General features: G+C 40.2%; 1 protein-coding gene across 4 annotated transcripts in view; it reads right to left on the bottom strand.

The window, feature by feature from the left end:
- Positions 1-5356, bottom strand: part of HACE1 (HECT domain and ankyrin repeat containing E3 ubiquitin protein ligase 1) — a 49896-nt gene extending 44540 nt beyond the window's left edge. For 2 of the 4 annotated variants that reach the window (XM_074151109.1, XM_074151108.1), the window contains exons 1-2: positions 5174-5356; positions 608-662 (exon numbers count right to left, since the gene is read on the bottom strand). In XM_074151109.1, coding sequence (XP_074007210.1) covers positions 608-662; positions 5174-5249 — 131 coding nt within the window. In that variant the 5' untranslated portion in view covers positions 5250-5356. The remainder of the gene's footprint in view (positions 1-607; positions 663-5173) is intronic. The other 2 variants (XM_074151111.1, XM_074151110.1) reach the window with 1 other exon arrangement.
- Between the last annotated feature and the right edge of the window lie 20073 nt (positions 5357-25429).

The following is a 25429-nucleotide window of genomic DNA, read 5'->3' on the forward strand; positions in this document are numbered from 1 at the left end:
ATGACGTAATTTAAAACCCTTGCACACAATCTCAACAGGATATTAGGTAGCAGAACAAAAATTTATCCTTATTAGACAAAGAGTTTACAGTTTTAGTAAGAGTTACTACCTGCATGCCTACAAAACCCAGCAGAAGGTAGCACCGCTTAGCTGGCACTGTACAGGTCCCAACCTCTTTGAGGAAAATTGGGTAAGAGAAACAGCTGCTTATATGAAGAATCCCAGAAGTATCAATCTCATTGTCCAACTCTTATTCCATGTCTTTTTGAGACGTCTAATGAGACTAAGAGCTTCTATGTCATCAATAAATACACACTCAGAGCTACAACCCAGTTACAAAACAATGCTTTTCTTCTTTTCCTAGGACAAATTTCTCTATGTGCGTCAACAGAACAAATCCCAGCCCCAGTCTACGGCATAAAACAAAACAGATTTCTCAGGTAAGAGTACGCTGGGATGCACAGTCAGTGACTAACATCAGCCACAGAAGATACCTCAGCAATCCAGTAGCAGAACTCCTAAGAGTACTCTAGCAGATACAACTCTAGAAATACGCTGTTTTTTCAGACCTTAAAAAAAAAAAAAGGAAATTTAAAGAAGCTCTCACCTGTGCTGGTCAGCCATAACCATCGGCATTAGTGTATAGACAGCAGTTTCATTATCTGTGAAGAAATTAAATTACTCCATTATCATAAAGAAATCTTTTATGTAAAATTCATCTAGCAACACTTATTTTACCTATTTCTAAAGTGTCCATTGTCCAATAGATCATTCTTTTTACATAGGTTATACATACCTGAAGTCTCATATAAAGAATAACCCACCATACTTAGAAGAGGTAGTTAACAGGATTGCAAGATGTCACATGGCTTTTTTTCTTTAACAAAGTAATAATTACAGAATTTTCAATACAGTATCTGTTTTTTAAAATTTATAATTCTGTTGAGTCAAAGTATTTAAGAATTTTTCATTAACCAAAAAAAAAGTAAATAGCTTATTTTAAAAAGAAGGCAATTTCCCGTGTTCCAAGGTGACTTCCATAGTCCTTATACCTATGAGTTTGTAAAAGTGATTTCCTTAAACTAAGTTACTCTGTAACTATTCATCTTTGTCTCTAAACCTGAATGCAATAAATTTCATTTTAATTTCTAATCAGTTTCATATTCCATGTTAGAAGGCAAGGAAAAACATCCGGAACACAAAGATCCAAGTCAATGGTGGGAACTGACCGACATTCAGCTACCCAGACTCTGGCGGTACTGCTGCTGCACACACCAGCACACTGTATGGATATGACATGACTTTTGGTCACTTATAGACCTTCTGGAGTAAGGTATTATTTTTAAAAGATGAATTTGACAAAACCTAAAGGGCTTTAATGTATAATAATTAGTAATAATATTAATGTACAATAATTTCTATAATTATTATTGATGCATAATGATTATATTTTCTAGCTTGAAGCAAACTACCATTGCTGGGAGTACAATGTCCACAGACCCTTCATGTAGATGCCAGCTTATGACAGGAGGGACGACACTTTGTGAGAACCAAGGACCGTTCTTGTAAAACTTTTAATTTTTAACTTCTTCCTCATCATCTTAATTGATCCAAATACCAAAGTTATAAAGCAACCAGAACAGGAAAAACTAAAACAGACCCAAACCATTCTATGATTCTGTAAGTATAGCTTCTCATATCTTTTACGTACCATGCTTCTATATGTTTACTACTTCCACTAGATAGGCGAGCTATTACCAAATATTAAACAAAGAATTCTTCAGTTATCAAGTGGAGTCCTTATCATGCTGCAGCTATGCTATTTGTTATTATTCTTCTACTGTGCTCCAAGATTAGTGCTGCTACCCACTATTTGAAGCAGTCTGTCTGTAGCTAACAAAAGCAAGAAGAAATACTAATCTATTATTACCGCTGAAAAAAAGATGTCATATTCAAATCACATTAATTCTGTTATTTATAAAAATATTTTTAAAAATATCAATGTTGCTTACAGTGAACGCATGGTGGAAGAGACACAAGCCTCTCTAAACACCAAATGATGTTTCAAAGCTGCGGAGAGTCATTCTAACAATCACCAAGTTCAGGAGTTTGAACTGTCTATAGACTGTTCCTTATGGCAGAGCTCTGTGAACATCAGATAAACTCCATCCCGAACACACAGCACTAGAATTTAACTGCTGGGGAGGGCGAGGTAGGCTGGGAGGGAGGTCACACACACAAAATCCTGGCAATAAAATTATATAGATGCTAAATAACAATACAAGCTGTGGAAAATATTTGATCACTTTTTAAAAATGTACCCATGATTAGCTCCCAGTATATACAAATTAAAAAAAAAAAAAAAAAATCTTGCTTGAGCTCTGTTCTACAGATCTCCTGGTAGGAAGATAAAGCTCTCCAACTGAAACAAGAAACAGAACTTGAGAACGCCAACCAAATCTAGGCATGCCATCCTTACGTATTTCCACAATCATATCCTATTAAAGGGAAGAGATAAAAAAAATAAAGCTTTAAATATACCAGCACACTTAACTGAAACGCTTAACACTGATCCTAATCAAATTTAACTATATCACAAGTATAGTGATCTAGAAAAACACAACAGTTCAATATGAGTGTAGCTGGGCCATAAAAAGGGTTTGTGGCACAGTTACAAAGCTAAGCCCTTTGCTATTCTATCAATAGAATCTACACCGTGGAACATATGCAGATTTTCCCAAAGTTTTTCTTTACAGAAATAATCAAAAGGGTGTGGGGCTAAAGAGCTTTTGTGCCTACTTTGGTAAAAATTATCCCTAATCAAAAACAAATTCCTACTGACTTAAAGTAAAAGTACATGACACCAGGGAGAGAAAAAGCATTATATGCCTCATGGACTTAGAGTACTTATTTGTTATTTAACTTGCTTGCATTTCAAGTCATAAATATCTAAGGACAAAAAAAAGCATCCACAATGCAGAGTCAGAGCCAACAAAGATCGTAAAACCTACAGCTTTGGGCTGCAAAACCTAGTTTTCTGGCACTGAGCCTTAACAGTAGAATCCAGAAATTTGTGTAAAGTTCTTAAATGCCCAGAAACACCTGCTGAAGGATACTTCAGAAGAGTGATGAAAAAAACAATACTATTTCCTATTGGCAAGGTCAGCTCAGGGTATTCATTGGCACCAGACTCAGGTGTTAATGCTTGCTTTTAAAGAAAAAAAATCACTTAAATTCATCATCTAGAATCCTGCCCTGACAAGATACACTTATTTTATTTCATAAGAGATGTTGGCTTGAATTCAGCAGAGATTACAATCTTAAAGGAGTGTCCATCCCTATAATACCCTAATGGCTACAGCACATGCAAAGGAAATTAAATACCTGGATTTAGTGCCTTCTTCAGCGTAAGGAAGTTGAAACATACATTTCCATTTCCTCAGAGAGTACTATGACTCTTAGTTTAAGGACGGAGAGGTAAACTATGTATCTTTCGAATTAAAGCCATTCAAATGTATATGAGGGGGAAAAAAAAATTGTAATTCAAGAGGCCAGACACAGCACAAAACAAGCCACCAAACCACATGTCATACTAGACTGGTGGTGGTATTTTCTAAGCTGATCTTGTCAGTACATGTTCAGAGCAAAACACTACAACCCAAACCTGCTTCTCAAGTAGAGTTTGGGCTGGCTTGCGTGAACCTAAGGAACACCAAGGTCAAGGAAGAAGCCATGTAATAAGCTAAGATGTACTCAAAGCTAGATGGGCATTGAATCGAGGGGTTTTTTTGGAATGTGATTTGAGACTTCAGTGCCTGAAGTCCATTTATCTCCTAATTTCAGTCCAGCTGTGATTTGTTTCATATAGTTCTTAGAGAATACCTTGATGACATTCCTTCTGCACTCTTGCCTCCTTCCAGGGCAAGAGAAGTACTTGTTCTGGAGGTCAGATGGTTTGCACTACCACAGATATAATTACCTCTGAAGTGCAAGATAACAATGCCCAAGATGAGAAGAAAACCGCTGAACTCAAATTCAGAATGAATTTGCCTACACTAGTACTGGAGTAAACTTAAAGCAGCTCCAACCAGCATAGGTTGTGCTAAGCATTATTCGTGTTACCATCATCAGTTAGTTAAACTGGTGCTACTACATTATTTTTGTAAGCCTAAGCTTACATTAACAGTATTATGTCAGTTTGCTGCCATTCAAGAGCTTACAGGAAGCAGCAAAATCCATCTGAAACTTGTCTGTCGTTTTGTGCAATTTACAAGTAACTGCACTGGAAGAGACTGAAACTGTTGATGGGTGACAATAAGGAAAGGGTGTATCAGCTCAAGGTAGGGGGAACTGCACGTGCAGCAGCCAGGAAGCCCAAACAGGGAGCGCACAGAGAAAACAGAATACTCCCTTTCCTCCAGCACCGGAGATGAAAGCTAGCAGACAGACCGCCAAAGACTCGTCCATAAAAATAAACCCTGAAGAAAGTACAAAGACAGCACATGACTCACAGGCGCAGAAACTTTTGCATATCGAAAAGCTTTTGCAGGGGTAGTCTTCCCAAAGGCTGGACCTGGCTGGAACACTAGACTACTTGCCATAAGAGCCTGAGGCTATATTTTCAAGTCCATCCCGATATCGGGTGGCTAGCAGCCATGAGAAGTAGTTTAGAGCCAAAAAAAAAAAAAAAAAAAAAAAAGGCTGTGAATGGTGACAGCGACTTACAACAACTTTTCAAACAAAATTCAGTACTACTAAAAAAAAAACCAAACCAAAGCCACAAAGATTTGTCATCACTAGTGTGTCACCGACTAAGCATCTAAGGAAAGGATTTAAAAGCAGACAAAACGAGGGCCCAGCACCCCAGACCGCCCCGCCGGTAGCAGCAGCGGGCAGGGCCACCCCGCGCCCTGTGACAGGCACCGCCGTGCTCCGCCGGGGAGACACCGACCAAAGGGAGAGAACGCGGACGTCGTCGCTGCTGTTATTATCGCCATTAAAAAGCAAAAAAAGTCCCTCGGAGGCGGAGGGAAGGAGCCGCCTTCCATTCTCCCGAGTCGCTTCGCCGAGCTGCCCCCGGCTCAGCTCATCCCCACCGGGCCGGGCCGGGCCGGGGAGGCCGCCGCGGCCCCGGGGCAGACCACCGCCGCCGCCCTGCCGCCCCTTCTCCTACCGTCCGGCAGCTCCACGGTGCGGGCGCGGCGCAGGGACCTCGTCAGCCGGTTGAGCTGCTCCATGGCTCTCTCCATCCTCGGGGCGCCCAGCCTGCAGCCGCTGCCACCCCCCGCCGCTGCCGCCGCCTCTCCCCTCAGCCCATGGCGGCGGCGCGCAGGCTGGCCAGGCCGCCGCCGGGCCCCGACCCGCCGCACATGCTCAGAGGTCGGGGCGGCGGCGCGCATGCGCGGCGGGCGGGGCCGGGGCCGGGCCTGTGGAGAGGCGGGGGGGCTGCCTCTGGGTTATTGTTTTCGTAGAATCATACAGTGGTTTGGGTCGGAAGGAACCTTAAATTTCATCCAGTTCCAACGCGCCTGCCACAGGCAGGGACACCTCCCATTAGACCAGGTTGCTCAAAGCCCCATCCGGCCTGGCCTTGAACGTCTCCAGGGATGGAGCATCCACAGCTTCTCTGGGAAACCTGTTCCAGCGCCTCACCACCCTCACAGTAAAGAATTTCTTCCTAATATCTAATCTAAGTCTACTCTCTTCCAGTTTGAAGCCATTACCCGTTGTCCTATCGCTATATGGCCGTGTAAAAAGTCCCTCCAGCTTTCCCATAGGTCTCCTTCAAGTACTGGCAGGCCGATATAAGGTCTCCCCAGGACACAAGAAAAGGGTTGGGGGGGATAAATTTTCAAAGCCTGTGGAATGCAGATATTTGAACATCTGCTTCTTACAGTTTTTGAAAAAAAAAAATTACTGCCTTTTGAAACTGCCGCCACAGAGTGATCCTGCCAGTGTGGACTCAGGGCCTTCATTTTCCCAGGGCTGCAGGAGATGATGGCACCTGGCAAATGTGCCGGAGCAGGATGGGGCACCTGGAATTGCAGCCAGGCTGCAGTGAGGATCAGAGAAGCCCCAGGCTGGGGGAAATGAAGAAGGGAGCATGTAGCAAGGATGCAAAGTGTGATTGACTTTGCTAGCACGTTAGAAGAAACACAGGAAAAGGAAGATTTAGGAGCTACTACCTAAAAAACATATAAGCAACATTTAATAATAGCAATAATACATAGAGTAAGACATGAGAAGTAAATAACAAGTGTTCATAAACTGTCATCTTTTTTTCTTTCAGTTGTCGCCCCCAAGTGCAACAAAGGAGATAAAGCACTTGAATCCAAGGAGAATTTGTTATACTCTGAGAACAGATTAAGGAAAGATCAGTTAGGTGCTCTCAAGTCAATTGTGCCTCATGAACTCCCTCCTAGGACTTGTCAAGACCTAGCTGAAATGGACTCATGGACGACAGGTGGTGTTTGAAAAAAGCAGGCATAGTACCTGCCAGTGTGAAGGAGGAAAACCCAGGGATTTATCAGCAAGTCCATGTAACTTAAATCCCAGCAGAAGTGCCAGAACAAAAACTGTAGACACATAAAAGTCAACAGGGAAACAACCGCCATCATGGGCGCCATTTCTTCTTGTTTCTTAACTAACTCATTCTGCGTGCTAAAACGTCCCCAAACAGACAGGGCGTGATGATGGGCATTTGCAGCTTTGAAGCCTTATTCTTTCCACACTAGCAGGAAGACGTCTACAAGGAAAAGCATCTCCTGAAGTCTAACATCTTCTTTGGTTGACAACTGTATAAAAATTCGAGGAAGGAAAAGCCAGTGGAGGCCCAAAAGCAAACCAGGTAGTAGTAACATGATCTCAGTGTTCAGTGTCAGGGGTCACAAATTTCAGTATCGCTTTCAGAGGTTCTCTTAAACTCTAGATATACCCAGCTGGTTTGAGGGCTGCATAAATGCCTAAGATCTTTCTTTTTAGTAGACTCCATTATAGTAGACTCCATCATCCAAAAAAAACCTCAGCTCAACTTTGTGAGCTGCTATTATGTACTGGGAATTCCTATTTGAAGAGTGTACTTTTCCAGTGGTATTGCTACTGTCCATGTCTATATTGACTGCCATGGAGAATTAGGTGGTAATTAATTCTGTCTAGTTTAGAAATTGGTTTTACACAGGAATGAAACACCTTCTGAGGTGTCTGTAAGATACCTGTAGTAAGACTAGGTCTCAAACTGAAAACTTTTAAGTCACTAAAATTAGCTGAAAGTAGTAAAATTAGCTAAAATTAATTACACCATGACAGGTATCATCAATGACATGTCCAAATTTTATTAACTTCCTTAGTGTCAAGATAAAAAATGCCATCCCAAGGAAAGACTAAGATTCCGAACTTGCTGCTTATAGCTTTTAAGTCATTTACTGATTGAATGCAGTCAGCAGAATTCTCTTCAATACTGAGATAAGCAGACAATAATATATCTATCCGCTGCACTCGCACATCTGAAGATATCGTGTTCAACTGCCTGAGAACAGTTGGTCAAATTTGTCTTTCATAGTGAATGAAGTCAAATCGGTTATCACCCCTGCGAGAGAAATACTGTCCCTGGGTTTTACAGGAAGTTCATTGCCATGGGCATTCCCAGGGGAGACCAGAGAGAGACTGTGTTTCTTTTCAGAAAGGTAATACCATCAAAACAATTAAAACTGTGGAGCTCGTGGCATTCATTTTGCTACGAGCAGTCTTCTGAAGAGATAAAAATTATTTTATTTTCAGAAAATGGAGGAACACAGATTGTTGTCAGAAAGGGAATGCAGTACTAAGTAAAAATAAAAACCTTCAGTTCTTTTGCTCTGTTTTTCCTCTGTACATTCTTCATACAGACATACAAAATTATAAGATCTTTAAGCTAGTTGGCCTACAGCATAGAAGAAAAGAGAGAAATTGATATTGATATTTCTGTTTTTAAATCCCAGAGAAATTTGTGACATAAAGACTTCAGTGAACTCTGGATCTCACTTTTTTTTGCATCTTGTCTATCATTTGATTGCTAGTTATTCTCAGAGAGTCTTCTCTGGACAGTGCTGAGCCCAAGCATCCAGTCTTAAACTGGACCTTTTTGGCATCAATGGATGCCAAAATATAGGAACAAATTCAATGTGTGGGAAAGTGCATTTCAGCTATATTCTATTGTCTCCTTTTACCAAAAAAATAGGTTTAGACTCAGTTCAGATTCACTTTAGCTGGCTCTATTCAGTTACTGGCAAACCATGAGATAGGACTACAGATCCAATGTCTTCAGAAAGGAAAAATATCATTAAATATTTACAAACAGGTAAAAGAGTATCTTTTCTTTTTTTGTTTGCCACTCATACTGAAGGAGCAGTGTGTTAGCTCATGTTTCATCAAGGTATGAACTAAAAATCTGACAGAATATATTTATGGGCTACTCCAGATAGGTAGGCATGATCCAATGTGCTTCCTCCTGCAATCCCATTAGCCTTGATTCCCTTCCCTAGCAGTGGACTCTTGAGTGCAACTTGAGTCTTTCCTGGAAGCTGCTCTGCCAGCAGAGATTTTCTTCTCTGCTGCATTGCAGTGTTAGGAGTCAGCACATCTCCGGAGTGTGGCTTAGAGCCATTTTTCCCAAGAGCCACGTGCTCCTTATGGGCTGAGCCGGCTTCTTCTGGACACACCACCAGACTGAGGGTGGAAACTGCCTGCAACTTCTGTGCAGGAGGTTGCCTGCGCTGAAGATGAGGCTATGTAACAGAGAACCTTTGCAGAATTATAGTAGAGATCAACTTAATTCACAGACACCTACTTCAGCTACCTTCCTCTTTCCTATTTCACCATCAAAGAACATAAGACATTCACAGAAAACAAGTCCATTCTGCTTTCCCTCTGCTCTTGAGAGGACTTCTCATATTGCTGGATAGATGCTTTTAGGGGGCTGAGGAAATCAGATCAAGCCAATCCAGACAGAGAACCGTGTATAATCCCAGTGAAAACAATGGTGAAGGATCTCTACGTATCTCTGTGAATTCCACTACTAACGCAGCTGCATCTGTCCTATGCACTAATTCATACAGTTGTATTTTAGTATATCTCACCATGTAAAATGCTACCGCAGTGAGACTCACAATGATCATTTCAGGATATATTAGCTGTGTATCATTGGATAGATAGGCTTTATACACATATACATAAATCCTTGTTTTTCCAGATGCTTTTCAGATTCTAAAATCTATCTTTAGCCTTGCTATCAATAGTATTGAGGGTAAGAAAATGCAGCATTAAGCTATTTCACTTTTATCCGTTATTCGAACTGGAAATCAATTGTTTCATTTGCATATACATCTTAAAAACAATCAATGCAACCTCACTTTGTTGTCAATGGGATTTATAAGACAACAATAATAGTATGGATTATGTCCACATTTTTTTCTACTGCCAAATGAAATGTGAACTTGGCTGTGTTCAGATCGGAGTTCTGAGCCTCATTATTTGTGCTATAGGTGCTAAAGCAATACTAATAGAGGGTATAATAATAATAATAACTATAATAATAATAACAACAACTATTATTATTATTGTCACAAAATAAGATACATTATTTCTATGTGTTCTCTTATTTTTGAGGAATATTATCCTATGTAAAAAAATGCTGGTTTTATAATCAGTGGGATTTCTTAAAACCATTTTAGTATCTTCTTTTAATGGACAATCAGTTCCCTAAATAATACCATGTTCTAGAAAAGTTCAAATTGTGTATACTTTGACTGGGTTTCTTTTCATTTTATTATGAAGACATTTCATCAAGGGGAAACATTCACTGAGAAGGCTCTGAGAGCACTGCAGTTGCTTTGATTCTGCCAGCTGACAGGTAGGCAGCTGCGGGCCAGGACATCAGAGAAACTCCCCATCACTTTTTCTGGCTTTATCTGCATTATTGAACTCTTGAATTCTTTCCTTCTATTTCTTTCTTGCTTTGCTACATGAACCATACTAAATCCTGGTTTCTCTTTCTGAGACTTACGACAGCGCTGCAAATCAGATCTTTTTTTTTTATTTTGTTTTAATTCTGATGAGAACCCAACATAAGGTTAAAAATGTTATTGTCTAATTTTACAACCCACACGATGTACACTGACTCTCAGCAACATTCCTAAACTAAAGGACCATCAATTACAGTTTGTGCAGCATCCATTTCTCTTCTCAGTGGAGCAGTTAGTGCTAATTGACACCTACCTACATTTCCTTAAAGCTGAGTTGCTGAAATTTCTCAGTAACAAAGCGTTCAGGCTTAAAGATATATTTTTTAACTCTCTTTATCTAATACGTCCATGCTCCTGGTCTGAAGCAACTCTGCCAGTTCTGCTATATTTCTGCTACATTTCTGGTATATTCGTTTTTTGAAAGGAAGTTTTTCTATCCTCAAAACAAATCCACAGTGCTCAAGGATTAGAGTAAAGATACTCTGAACTATTTTCAGAATGTCATAGCCTTTAACTTTGCAATATTTTGACTGGAGCTTGAAAAACTTACAACTATGTCTCATAGTTAAAAAACAGCATCACTTTTCTTTTAGTAAAACCCATCTTCTGCACAAAGCACTTTTGACTAGAAAATACCAAAGGGTAAGACAGACATAGACACAAGCCTTCATGCTAATCATTATGCTCCTCTTGGTATTAGCCTAGGTGGAATCAGTGAAGACACAACTATTTAAACATCTGCTTGGGCAATAAGAAGTCAATAATCATTCTGTCCTTGTCTGTCTACCTTTGGTGATGCCATTCTTATAAGATTCTTGCTGGCTGTCATGTTTTCCCTACCACTGCATTGGTTAATTGGGTTTGCAACTTTATTCTGTGCAGCTGCAGCTCCCTACAGATGTGAGGCGTTTTCCCCCCAGATAATTATGGCAATTTCTTTATATTCTCTCATGTTTCTAGAACATGCATATTTACAGTTTTGCAATAGCAATCGTGACTTAAGGTCCTGTCATTCATTATCTCCATACTCAAGCAGAGCTCACAATAAGGAAACCTGCAAGGTGAACAATGCTGAAATACTACATTACATCCTGAACAACAACCTAAGCATATTAAATGAATGGTGGAACTAATTATTTTGTTGCATTTGCTGCAAATTTAGAGTTTACAATATACTGAGATTTTCGTTATGTATCCCTGTTTCATGTCCTCGTTAACTCTGTAAAAATTGCGTTCAGGCTGACACTATTTGCTGTCATTCTAGAATTGATTCTATTTTGAAGGACAACCTAAATCTATTAATTTGTTCCTGATCAACTGATTTCCTTCTTGGAAGCCTATTAAAACTGGGCTAATTTTAGTTGTTGGGAGGCAATGTTGAGAGACATTCTGTCACTCAGAAAAGTTCAAAGGAAGGCAGCCTCCTTTCTTTTCTCAAGCAAATAAATAAATGAATGAATTATATGCACATGAGAAAATACTGGGTTGATCTATCCTTTATATTCAGAAGAATATGAAGATGTGGCCTCATATTATAACACGATTCCTGAGATTAGAAAAAATAATGCAGCAATTGCTATACTGTTTGGACTGGTGATAATAGTATTTCATGCTCTGAAATAGATCCTGTATTGCAGACATTGGCAGTGTGTCTTTTACACTTGCATCACAATAAAATACATGATGAGACCTTGGGGAGCACAGCAGTGCTCCCAGTAACTATCTTGACAAAATATATGCAAAAGGCAGGCTCGCTGCATGCATTCTGCTGGTCGCTGGTAGCTTTTAATGCACAACAGACAGATTACTCCCTTGTTACTCTAGCCAATGCCTTTACATTTGTTTAGTGTTGCAGGGTAGGATTACTAATCATTTTAAAAATATTTAAGCTGACAAATATCGGCGCATAAACAGAGACACGTTAAAGAGGGCTGTGATTGCAGTGGTAAGACTGTGTTTGTACATTAGCAATTCAAAACCATCAAGCTCTGAATTAAAAATTGAAGTACATTTTTATATCATTCGTTTCAGTGGCCAGTCTGTCCCAAACCACAACACCTCTTTCCTCGGCTCCCTGTTGGGGTTGCTGAATAATTTTTAGAATTGTGTAACTAATACATAATCAGTGACATAGAGAAGATGTACAATAGCTATTTTAGCCAAGGGAGAAATTTAGTCTTTTAAGAAACTCGAGCAGAAGGCGGCATACAAAAAACAACCACAAGATGTCAGCCTTAATGAATAACAGTAGATTATTCTGATTGGCTCCTTCCTGATAAGTAACTAGTTAGGGAAAAACTATTTATCATGTTGAAACTTTTGTGGAGAAGGTAATCTAGAATAATATTTCTAGTCATAAACATATTCAGAAAAACGAATGATCAGCTCCAAATATAGTCCCTATGCACATTTGTTTCTACTAGAAAAAAACACTGAAGATTTAACCCTTCTGCTTGAGACTCACAGGAAGGCCATAGCAGGAACTTGTCATTCCCTGCTTGCCCTTTTTTTTACACGCTTTCTCTAAGCATCTGCTGTCAGAGCTGGGGTATCAGACAAGATGGACTTTGGGCTTTTTCCTGTAAAGCTGGTTTTGTTTTTCTAATGTGCTTGACTGTGCTCTCATCCTACAGTTCTGAATGCTTGTAAGGTAATAAGAAAGTCCAATTTCCATTTCCAATCCAAGTTTGGAGACATGCAAGTGACAGATATTGATTGTTGTTCCTGGAATACTTTGCAATCTAGTCCCCCATAGTTGGCCACTGGAAAGCTGAAAAAGGAGTTGTGCTCTTCATTGCTTTTTTCAAGGGATGCTCTGTTTGCCTCTAGCTACTCCCACTAGCAATGTTCTTGTGTTTGGTACTGGTTGCTCACACCAGCCACGTTTACCATTAGCTACTGCCATCAGTCACAACCTCCTATTGTTGTTTCTGCTTGTTATCTACGCTATGCTGCTTTGCTCTGCTCTGTTCTGCAGCAAAACTGCTGACAGCTTCTGCGTCTCTGCTCAGCCCTTTCTTTCTGCAGTCCATACAGTCTTTCAATTATGCTTAAAAAGTTAAAGTGATACCCAGGATCTGCACAGAGACCTTGCCACAACAGTCAAACTTCCCAGCAGGGTCTTACCCGCACTCTGAAAAAACAAACAAAACACCAAAAGATGCTTTGACCCAGATTTGCTTTTGGTTCCTTCGTTGTGGGATGCAATGACAAGCTGCAGCATTTGCTCCCTCAGCAATCACAGACAGGTTGCCCAGAACACAATTAAAACCCTTACACAGCAACTTGTAGCTGAAATACCCCGAGGCATGACAACACTAATTGGGAAATTAAGCCCTGAACCTTTGGTTCCTTCACTGGATCTCAGCTCCTTGCTAGCAGGCAGGCTCTAAGCTCCCATCTTACAGGGTTCTCACACCAGCTGTCGTCCTCCCCTGCACCTCACACCTTCAGCCTTACAAACCAGCTAACTGAAGCTGACCGACTCTTGTCATGCAGGTATTAAGTGAAAGCAGTTTTACTAAAGTTACTTTGGCCTTAAAATTTAATTCACCTGCTGCATCTTCAGGTTTCATAACGTACCATTTGATGGTTGCCGGTCTCTCTTGGGACATTTGCTTCTGCTTTATGCAGAGAGAGCAGGCATCCTAGTATGCAGATAAAAGGTGCTGTGGGGTTTGGCTCTGGGGTTTTGAGTGGTGAGAAGCCGACAGAGAGCAGAAACACCACCCTGCAACTACCTAATACTATCCCCAAAGCAGAGACAGCCAAAATGCACTCATACAGGGCAAGGAGGGAGATGGACTGGTGTGGAGCCTCCAAAAGTGTGAATCTGCATCCCATGGCTGAAGGTCACCTGCCATCTGGGGTAAGTGTTTCTGCAAAAGTAGGTTATTTGTGTGCCTCACTGAAAGATGACTTGTGTTCTGCTGAGATCTGTTCTGTGCTTTGTAAAATGAACATGATACGGCAGGGTGTTTCAAAATTTAGGAGGGAAAATATTTTGGGGTGTTAAAGCTTTTCCTGATGCATCATGTACTATAACAGTATCCTTTATTTACAGTAATCTTTTGCAAATACTAAAAGTAAAAGGGTAAAGGATTAAAAGCTGTTGTTTCTTGTTTCTCTCAACTTCTGTCTTGTAATTTGTCTGGAATCTGTCTGGGTTTTGGTACAAAATCCATTCTTTCCTGTGAACTTTCTTCTCTGAAAAGCAACCAGACATATTGACTACTACTGCAGTCACAAGGGATATAGAATCATAGACTCAGGAGTTAACATGCATTGATTTAGTACCCATCAATTATTTTGTAATGACTAGCACTGGAGAAATACAAAATGTCAGCAAGAAAATGAAATACCAGAACTTATCTAAACATATATCTGACATAGTTACTTTCTGCAGAATGTCCAATGCTTCCAACATACGAAAATAAAATTTTCAGATCAGTCAGTTAATTGTATTTATATTTTTCAACATTTCTAAACACAGTCTATTATAATTTGCCATTTAAAGAGCTTGTTCATGTAGCAAAATTGATTAGTGTAGCTCCTCAGCTCTTACACCAGAAGCTCCTAGAGCACTTGGTTTCATGGGTAACTTTGCATTAGTCAGTATAACCTGAGCTCAAGTTTCATTGAAGACAGCTAATAGAGTTACTGTGTTCCATTAAAGAGAGTTTCCTTTCCTTGCCTGATGCTTAATCAGCTTCTTAAATGTTATTCACTTGTTCAGTTGTTCTGAGTATGTGATTTTCTAGTTTTAGCATTTTAAGACAAAGTTATAGATCAATGTTTCTTTCAACATCAGTCTCAACCATTGACAATGACGATGACAGACGACGTGTACCTTCTCCCCATGGCAAGACGCTAATTCACAATCCATTTCCTGCCCTGCATTCCTAAACTTACCCATCACATTCCTTATCTTCCTAGTCTGCCACTTCATTTTGATCTTAAAGACATGCCCACCCACAGCCACTACCCTCATCTTTCTCCTCTGCATCAGCTTTCAGTATCACTTTGGGCACTTATGGGCAGAAAACAAACCAACCCAAGCCCAGTGAGACATGCAGAGTTACCAGTTTTCCGTTGCAGTCTCGTTTTCCTCCTTGCACTAGAGTGTTTCCCAGAAGGCAGGATGTGGCTTAGTAGTGTGTCTAAAGAGCTAGCCAGGCAAATGGGGATGTCCTTTAAGATAAGGTTTCTTTTTAACAGCTCATGGCAAAGCCATGGCAAGATAGGATTCCTGGTGTTATCCTGGTTTCGGCTTCCAAAAAACCATAAAAAGCTGTTTTTCCATATTTCTTTTATGTTCTCCTGTACTACATAAAACCCATATTTGGATTTTGAAATTTTCAGACCTCTCAACATCTTCATTGGCCACTTTTTTCTCCCTGAATTTGGACATGTGACAAGATTCCTGTGGCTCACTCCCTCTTTGAAGCACTGGATCATGCAACAAGGGACCTGCTGAGGGGCAAAACTGTAGCTGGGGACTCAGCTTTCCAGCACGTACTGCTGGTTGCTTCTCAACCTTGTGGCCTCCCTTGTCCCCCTTGCCAGATGCAGCTGGTCGGTTGGCCTTTCAGCTGACCTGGCCTATGGCACTCGGGAGCCTGAAAAAAAATGCAGGTTAACTTGAGGATACCTCCTGGAGGTAGCTGATTATTTGGTACCATGGCTTGGGAACATGTGACAGGGGGAGGTTGAGCAAGTGTCAATTTTAAAGAATGATTTAACACATCTAGATTTGAGAGGAAAGGTCATTCATTCTCTGTTACTCTTTAAACACCTGACAAACCTTGAGCACTAAACCACAATTAATAATGATAATAAACAGCAACTTTATTTCTGATTGTAGTGTTTTTTCTTTCCTATAATATCTATTGTTATTTGGAGAGGTCTGTCATTGGATTGTGTCTGTTGCCGAAGAATTCAACTTTATGAGTGAAAGCAACTTTGTAAATGAAGAGTTAATAATCTAAAACATACATATGGTTGGGAAAAATACCCAGTCTTGTCACCCTTGTTTATGTCATCATCTCATTAACTTCCTCAGAGCAAGGCAGGGGTGTGGATCCTGGGAAGAGAGGAAGGGGTGTGCAGGACAAGAAACAGAATGTTTTACATCAATCTGAGCTATTATTTTAAGCTGTTACTCATTTCCCTCTTTGGGGCCACTTAAGAGAAACCAGTGAGATGAATGGCCTACTTCATATGTTTTGGAAAAATCCTCGCTATTTATAGGTCAGTTTTTCTGACAATGTATGTATAAAAACATTAAACCATGGCAAATAAAGCTATGATAAAAGCAGCTATGGTAAAGTGCTAGAAGATGTAGCCCATAGTCAAAAAGTGGCACACAGCAACAGACCATTTGGCAAAGTTTTCTCATACGTTGGTTATTTGTAACTTGAGTTCCAGCAGCGAGGAAAAGTGACACTCTCCCGCGAGCTGCTGCCTGTAATACGCCTGGGATGTTGGAGAGGGCACCTGACAGCAAAGAGCAAGGGCACGCTACCCCCATGATGTGAATGGCCGCCTGGGACAAGAAGACAGGAATGCACAGGAAACAGCAGCAGCAGAAGGCTACAGGGAGATAAGTACTACAGAGGAGTTTAATTTATTGCCCACCGCTGTCTTCCAGGGACTGGCATGAGTTTCCTATGAAGAAAACACTACCAGTAGAGCCCTGTGCTCAGGCCACACGTCCTGGCTACATTGCAGGGCTGCATGGAGCACCAGGACTGTGCTCTGCGGAGCTTAGCCAGAGTTTTGACCTTGAATTTTGAAACTTTCATATGCATATGCAAGGAGGTTACGGCATGAGGTCAAGAGCCTTCTGAGCTGTGACATAAAAATTACTAAGGCAGCCCAACACCCGCAGACTGTGCTTGGCTTCTACTTCCCTTGGCAAGTTTCACAGCTGACACAACTGAAATTGGGCTATGTTAGAATAAGACATGCCAGATCTCACATTAACAATATACTGTATTACCTACACATAGAAATATAGAATATGACAGACCTATGACAGACTACTGGGATGTTTTCAGTTCTTGCAGTGACCTAGTTTCTGACTGCTCATAAAAGCAGACAATAGCTATTTTAATCTGAAACTTTGATTTCCATACAATACCTAAATAATTAATCAAGCAACAAAAATTATCAACTAAACATATTCATCTACAAAGGTACATACAGCCATATCTATACAGGAGAAATATGTTATTTTTTTATCTCGATCCTTAAAAAAATTCTCTCATTAAAATGGGAACAGAGGTTGAATAATATTTTTTGATAGTTTTCTATTTATATCAAGGGCATCAGATAATGAAGCAGAATATTCTTCCTTGTAAGGGAATCAGAATCCAGCCATAAAGGAACTAATATTGATCTATTTACATAGAAATTATGCCCTTATGTAAATATTTAAATAGAGCATTAGGGAGATATCTATCCCCGTGCAAGGCCAGATTTGTATATGGGTATGTATGTTAAAAATTCTTTAATGTGCTACAGAGCAAAATCTGATTTCTGGGTATCCTAACTCTGCAGAACTTGTGCGCTCCAACTGTTTAATGTCTGTATCTAATCCTGATTATTCCTAATCTTAAATCAGAGAAAATCCTCCCCTCCCCTCTGTCATCACCTGATTTTGATTCCTGGATTACTTTATAAATACTTAATTGCTTATTGGCATGAATCATCTCCTTCTTTAAACATGCATTTTACATAAATAGGGCCTGTCTTTAATTTTCTCAATCCCAAGCATTGCTCTCTTATGCTATTGTGTCTCCTGGGTACTCCAAGAGGACAGGAGAGTTGATCTGCTGCTAGACCACTCCTGCTTAGGTAGAGTTTTTTCGCATAAAAGTGAATTTATTAGCAACTGTGCAAACAATAGTTTACAGGTCACTTGTGTGATGGCCTGATGGTTTTTCAAAAAACAGACTTATTTAGTGGTGAGTACTGGTGAAGGTCCATAGAAAGAGTGTGCAACTTTTGTGGCATTTAACACAAAATGTAAGTAGGAAAGATTATTTAGTTTCTTCAAAGTATATTAAGGAAAGGCTCTTCACTTGCCTTGCTGGGTCCTGGGGTAAACATATTGGAAGTCTCAGACAATAGCAGCATTGTTCGATGGAGTCTCTGGAGAGAAGGGGCAATTAGCTTTATACAAAATTTGGAGGATGTCAGGAGTGCCTTGGGGTGGGGAAGGAAGGGGGAATGAGAGAGCAGCTTCATTTCAAAGAGTTTGATTTGCTCCCAGTCTACTTTCTTCACATCAACAAGGATTCAGCAGGGGCATTCATGCAGGAGAGAGCAGGTGACAACTGCCTGCTCTGGGAGGGGGCAGCACTGCCACATCTCCAGACTGCCATTCCATGTACCGCTCCCCACTGAACTCAATATGTGTTAATGAAATAGTTTGTTAGTAAGACGTCAGTTCCTGTCTCAGGTCAGGCTCTACTTTGCCTATTTGTTAAAATTAAAAAAAAAAAAAAAAGCGTAAAACTTTGTGATTCTTCCTGTGCTGTTCCTCACACTTAGTAGGAGCTCTCTGCTGCAAGGCCATTTCACTATCCTTTTTCAGATAGGTCCCTTACACTTCTTCCATAACGCCTGCAGAAAATATGACAACAGTTAGATTTATTATGACACCAGTTAGATTACTGGTGTGCTGCGGTCACTGTTATCTCATTGTCTCCTGATACCTTCTTATAAATCTTCATTCTTATTTTGAGTTGTAAACTTTTTACTGAAGGTAATGTCTTTGTCTTTTTCTATATTTGCATGAACCCTTACACAAATAGACTTTACACTTAGATGTCAGGTAGGAAAAAAACAAGTAAGAAAAACAGTTCACCGGACATAATCTATTTCACCTATTCTCTGCCTGCTCCACTTGCTTTTTAAGCTCTAGGTCCCCTTGAATAAACAAAAGTTGTAGAAGACTTGCATGGCTACAGTTCAGCTTTCATGAACAGAGCCTGAAGGATAAATCAGTGCAGGAGGATGCAGGCTCAGTTGAAAATCTCTTCTGTTTTTAACAGATGCCTTTTTTTTTTCTGACCGTAGAGATAATGAGGGGATAAAGCCTTTATCTCCTCCTTTCCTTATTTTTGGTATTTTCCCCCTCATAGTTGCTGCCTGATTAGTTAAACAAAAGAAAAGAAAGAAAAGGAATCCTTTTTTCTTCAGACTTCCAGCTGTGTTAGCATATCTGTTATTTAGATGTTCCCAGGTCTGGTGCAGCACAATAGGATGGCTCTGCCGAGCTGTATGAGACTTGTCTCCCCTTATTAAGTGTCAGTTTATGGTTGAATGACAGAGGAATTTATAAGCAGAGTTAGATATCCAGACCTAGGAAGGGCTATAATGAAGGGTAGGAAGTGTTCTGTATCTATATCTATTACGGAGTTCCAGAAAACACCTCATTGTGGTTTGGTTTCCATTTAATTTTCCTCTGAGGGTTCCACTATTAGCTGTTAAGTAGCTACACAGCGTGTCGTCAAGCTGAAGTATGTGAATCCCAGTATTTGTCCCCTATACTAAGAAAATGGCATGCTGAGGGAGACAGTTCTGTAGGCTTTCTTGACTCTTCCTCAGATGGGCAATTATTTTTTTTAGAATACCAGTGAGAGTTGTAGTTAACAAACTTTGTGAAAAATTCTTTTCTCTGAAGTCTTTCATTAAGGGATGTTTTCATTCTCATGCTACAAAAAGGGAACAGTGAGGGAATCTGATTCCCATGGGAGAGAGAATTTTTAACAGGCAGAATGGATTCCCCAAATTCCATTTGGTTCTACATTTAATATTGTCGGTGATTCACTGAGTGATGATGTACAATTTATTCTTTTACGTCTTAATTCTGTATCCCTAGAGTGAGGTTAATATTTTTGTAAGTACCAAAAGTAACTCACTGGAAGGATGCTAAGTGACAAGCAGGACTGCTACATGGTGTAGCATGTACAATTAGGAGAACACTGATCTCGTCTGATTATCATCTTAAAGCAGTAATCAATAAATAAAAAAAACAACTTCTTAAGCTGTCAAAAAAATTCTTCAGTCATTCAAGGAGTGTTGAACTACTCTCATGAAGCACTCCAAATGAACACAATTTTAGTAAGTAAAAGTAAGTGTTTCTGTTATGTTACACTTAATCAAAAACTTTGGAATACTTTTCCTTTTTTAAAATTGACATTTTTCTTCAAAGCTGGTTGATTTTTCACCACAATTTTCTTGATGTAGAATACTTATTTCATGCAATGACAGTGATGTTCACTCCTGTTCACTCAAGACTTGTATTTTAAAAGTTTGTGTTTGGTGCACGGTGAATTTTACAATTCTTTCAAATTTATATCATATTGTTGGGAGGTTTACCTCAAATCAGATCATAATCTGATGTTAGAATATCCCTACTGCAGAGAACCCAAAGAACTAGCATACGATGGCTTAGTATATCAGTGATGTACAAGTTATAACAAAATGTGTAAACATATGTACACACATGGTTTTTGAACTGAAAGGTGATGAAAGCTGCAGAAACTTGTGCTTATTTTACTACATCAAATCTATGATTCCCCTTGGCTTAATGCAAAGCTAAACACTTTCTTCAATGTAAAATTCTACACATGATGTGCTCAGATTTTCTCTCGTAGCAGCACTCAAAGCTGATGTTTTATTTATTCAGATCTTTGTGATGTATAGTAAGTCTTTAAATGTTCGGTTGTGTCAGCTTTGCTAATGACCTGATTAACCTCTAAATTTGCATATTCAAATTTAATTTGCTCAAATTTTTAACGTTTTCGTTTATAAGTATTCTAATTAATAGGCTACTATTGAAAATAAAGTGATAGTATTTCACTTTCCAACCCAGGCACATAGCCATCAGCAACAAGAAAATACAGTTTTTTAGAATACATCTCCTATCTGTAAAATTAGAAAAATACTTCTTTTTCTTTCATGACTGTCATAAGAAATAAAATCTATTAATGACATGGCTGTGAGGCATTCACATACTGCAATGAGAAACACGGATACACATACAGCAGTAAACGAAACAGTGCCAGAAGACGGGGCTGAACACGGGAACTTACCCATCTACACAAACACTGAACCAATTAGCTCTTTCCTCAGCCATTCTAGGGCACAGCTCAGAAGTCAGCAAAGGGCGACACACCGTTTCCAATTATGAGGTTATATCTGGCCGCTATTTGAAATCTAGCGAGTTTGATAATACAGATCTTGGCTTGGCTACCTCAAGCCAACTGGCAGAGAAAGGTCTTCATCTATGAGAAGACATGGAGACTGGTGGTCCTGTGATACGCCTTTTTCTCTGTTCCAGAGCAGCCCCGGATACTGTTGCCCCTCTTTGCCACAAGGGCACATTGGTAACTCATGTTCCACTTGATGTCCACCAGGACACCCAGCTATTTTACTGCCAAGCTTCTTTCCAGCTGGTCAGCCCCCAGCATGTGCTGGTGCATGTGGCTGTTCCTTCCCAGGTGCAGGACTTGCCACTACTCTTTGTGGAACTTAGAAGATGCCTCTCAGCCCATTTCTTCATCCCATCCAGGTCCCTCTGAATGGCAGTGTAACTATCTGATCTATCAACCACTCCTCCCAGTTTTGCACCAACAGCAAAGAAAAAGCTCTTACAACACTTATATCCGAAATTCATCTTTACAAAGCCTCTCATTGCTCTAAGACTCTTTTTAGTCTTTGTGCAGGCTCTTTCTGGGGTTTGTCTCATAGAAAGAGTAGAGCAACCCAGGTTTCTCCCTGTGAAAACTACCTATCAAAGTCAGTGTGACTTACAAGGAGAAAAGGGATAGACATTTTTCTTGTTTTTTCTTGATTTCTGTCCCCTTTCGTGGAATGCATCTCAAGTTTACAACTCACATCAATCTTGGGATACACTCCTAGAATGACCTGTTCTTCAAATGAGATTGTTGCAAGCTATAAATCTGCCTTAAAGGGTCTTTCGTTGCAGTTAACTGACGCCAGGAAATAAAGTCTTTTCTCGTAGTACCTCTCCTTTCAAAAGTAAAACTGAATCTTTGATTAAATCCCGCACACTCAAAGGAACTTGGTAGAGACCAAGATCTTGGAAGATATATTTGCAGTGCTTTTTTTAGATTTTCCTAGAAACAATCAGTGTTTGAAGAGAAGCTGGAAAAGGCAATACTGTGGTTAACTTCTATATATATGGTAGATTCTGAAGCAGTGAAGGTTATCAATATGTTTTAAAGGGTAAGAAGGGCACCGCAAGCTGTTAAACAATGTCAAATATTTGCAGGATGCACTTAGACCAGGTGACTGTCACCTGGAAAAGGCATATGTTTCTGAAAAGTACTTGTCAGCTGTGACTATTCACTGTGATGTTATAGTCCCGTATATCTATATAATAAGTTGAGCAGGTCCAGTGAAGGGTCACTAAGATGATTAAGGGATTGCAGCAGCTATCATACAGGGAGAGGCTGAGAGCTGGGGTTGTCTAGCTTGGAGAAGGCTCTTCTCAGTGGTATCCACTGATAGGACAAGAAGCCATGAGCACTGGTTGAAACATAGATTACATTTAAACATAAAATAAACTTTTTTACTGTGAGGGTGGTTGAACATTGGCACAGGTTTCCCAGAGAGTTTGTGGAGTTTCCATCCTTGGAGATATCAAAACCAGACTGGATGTGGCCCCGAGAACCCTGCCGTAGGTGACTCTGCTTTGAGCAGAGGAGCTCAAAGGTGATCTCCAGAGGTCCCTTTGAAGCTCAACCATTCTGTGGTCCCATTTGGGACTGTTTTGTTGAATGAGCACTGAAGAATAGTTTTAAGGTATCCTAAAGACCTCTTCTCTTCAAGCTACAGAGCTACACTGTCTTACTTGAAAGGGAAACTGAGTAGCAGCTGCATCCCGAGAGAAAGAAGGAAGAGATCTGTGACACTTTCTCACCAAAGTCTTTGTCTCATCATGCCATTGTCACAGCTCAGAGCCTGCTATGTCCACAGCAGCCTTCAATAGCTCTGTTCCTGCCTTATGAAACTGGCAAGCCAGGGACTAAATCAGACAGGATAGGTAGGGTTGTTTTTCCCCTCTTCCCACCCAATTCACTCTCATTCACTTGCACAGGGAAGCACAACCATGGAACTTATCTAGCTGAAGAATCATCTGTCTGTAAAAATTATCTAGCTGAAAAAAAAAACGTACTTCAGCCGTGCCCGTTGCCCAGACCAGTTCCCAGTGAGGGAAGGTAGCATTTGTGCCAGAATCAGCATCAGGCAGAATACATTTTTTTCAGTGGCCCTTCCAACTTAATGAATGGCTCAAATTATGATGCATCAGAAGCTGTTCCTACAAAAAGAGACCAGGCCTGGGAAAAGAATAAAGACCTGCCTCTGACACAGGTATCCTGTCATCTAGGATACACCCTCTTCCAGATTGTGCTCTTATTTGTGAAAGCACATCCTCTAGTTCAGGACGAAAAGATGTTGGTGTTTTGCAAGAACCCAGCTACTTCCCCTGTTGCAACTACTGTATATCTGATTAACTTTCCGAGGATTGTCAATTTGTAATCTTTTATCGATGTTACACTTGATTATGCAAGGAAAAAAAAACCCTCGAAGTAAGAACAAATCCTATGTGTATCAGCAAATATTTTCTGCTTTTTCCAAGAACGTCTTACCCACTACTTGCTTTGTATCTCTTCACTGTTCCAGGCTGTAGAGATTTCAGTTTTCATCTCTCTCATGAATGCTCTATCTCTTTACTTCTTTCCAGGTTTGTCTGTTAGCCTTCCCCCTTTCCTCAGAAGAAAGCAAGCTTGATAGGTTTTTAATCGTCTCCTCTACACTAGCTATAATGCACATATAATTAACAATGGAAGCAAAAGGTTGAGTAAACCAAAGGTCATGGCAATTGAGGTTGATTTCATTAGACAGTGTTGGTATGTTATTGTTCCCAATGCAGAAATTTAGGTTTAAAGGAAGATAATGCGTTCATGAAACTGGGCCACAGGAAATGATCATTCTTCCATTACTTTTGGGTCACCTGCAACTATTACTTTAATTGGGGTCACAAGCAGCCACTGCTAAGAAATAACCCGAAAATGATATATGAATAGAGCTATGACTGTGCTTTCATCAAAATAATTCACCAAAAAAATAGTTTCTTCCAAACTTACTTATTGGGTAAAATTTCTCAGTATGAATAATCAATCATATGTGCAAGGGTGGAAAAGTCTCTCCACTGATTTGTGTCACTTCCATATAGATCTCTTGGTAATAAGAGGAACAGGAAACTCGAGTCCATGTGTTTTGATAAATTAAAATAGAGCTAGGATTAGGAAGGGATACTTTTATCACATGAAAACTGAAGCGTGGTACTTAAAGAAACACACAAAAAGAGCAGCTTTCAGCTCCTTCGATGAAGGATGTGTTGCTGAAGTACAGATAAACTGCCTGGGGAAAAGGACAAGGTTTAACACTAAAAGTTACACTCTGTTACACTTGAACATGCATCAGTCTATATAAATTGCAATACTGGTGGTCCAGAATAATTTCTTTGATACTTCCATTCCCTGCAGTGTAGTTTTTCTAGCAATGGATTTAGCTCTGCACTTTAGTAGCCTGTATTACTAAGTTTAATAACTTCAGAGCATCAGTCGGATGTTATGGGGACAAGTTACTGCTGGAGAGATTCCGTTTGGACACAAGAGCAAAATTTTTTACAATGAGAACAATCAGCCATTGGAATAATCTCCCCAGGGAAGTGGTGGATTCTGCATCACTGGGCACTTTTGAGATTCAGCTGGACAGGGTGCTGGGCCATCTTGTCTAGACCGTGCTTTTGCCAAGAAAGATTGGACCGGATGATCCTTGGAGTCCCTTCCAACCTGGTATTCTATGATTCAGATGATGCCAGTGCTCTGTTCCTGAGAGAGAAAAGTGCCAGACCCCTGGATGTTTTTTATTTATTCACATTTCATCACCCAGCTTTCTAGCTGCTCAATATCAGCCCTGCCTCCCTTCTTCCCCCGTGTCCACCGGGATCAGGCATAGAGCCTTCTCTTCAGTGGCTTCATTAACCAGCCAAATATTGCTGGTACTCACACTTCTCCGTCCTTCAGTGATTGTCAGATTTTTGACACTCCAGTTTCTCTGCCCTCCTTTTCATCATCAGTAATTCTTCCCTGATTGCACAGAGAATCCTTACCTCCATTGCAGTTCTGTAGCTAACTGATTTGTTCACTTTATTTTGAGCCACAGACAAACGTTTGTTATTTATACTCCAGAATCTGTTGGGAAAAGTCCCAGGATCTTTCTGTTCCCACAGCAAACTGATCCTCTACTTCCTAGCTCAGCTTTTACTTTGGCCAAGGAGCACCTCTTTTTCTCTTTTCATTCTGTGGTTTTTATCTCTGGCTGTT

Source organism: Numenius arquata, chromosome 7 (assembly GCF_964106895.1).
Source record: "Numenius arquata chromosome 7, bNumArq3.hap1.1, whole genome shotgun sequence".
Classification (NCBI taxonomy): domain Eukaryota; kingdom Metazoa; phylum Chordata; class Aves; order Charadriiformes; family Scolopacidae; genus Numenius; species Numenius arquata.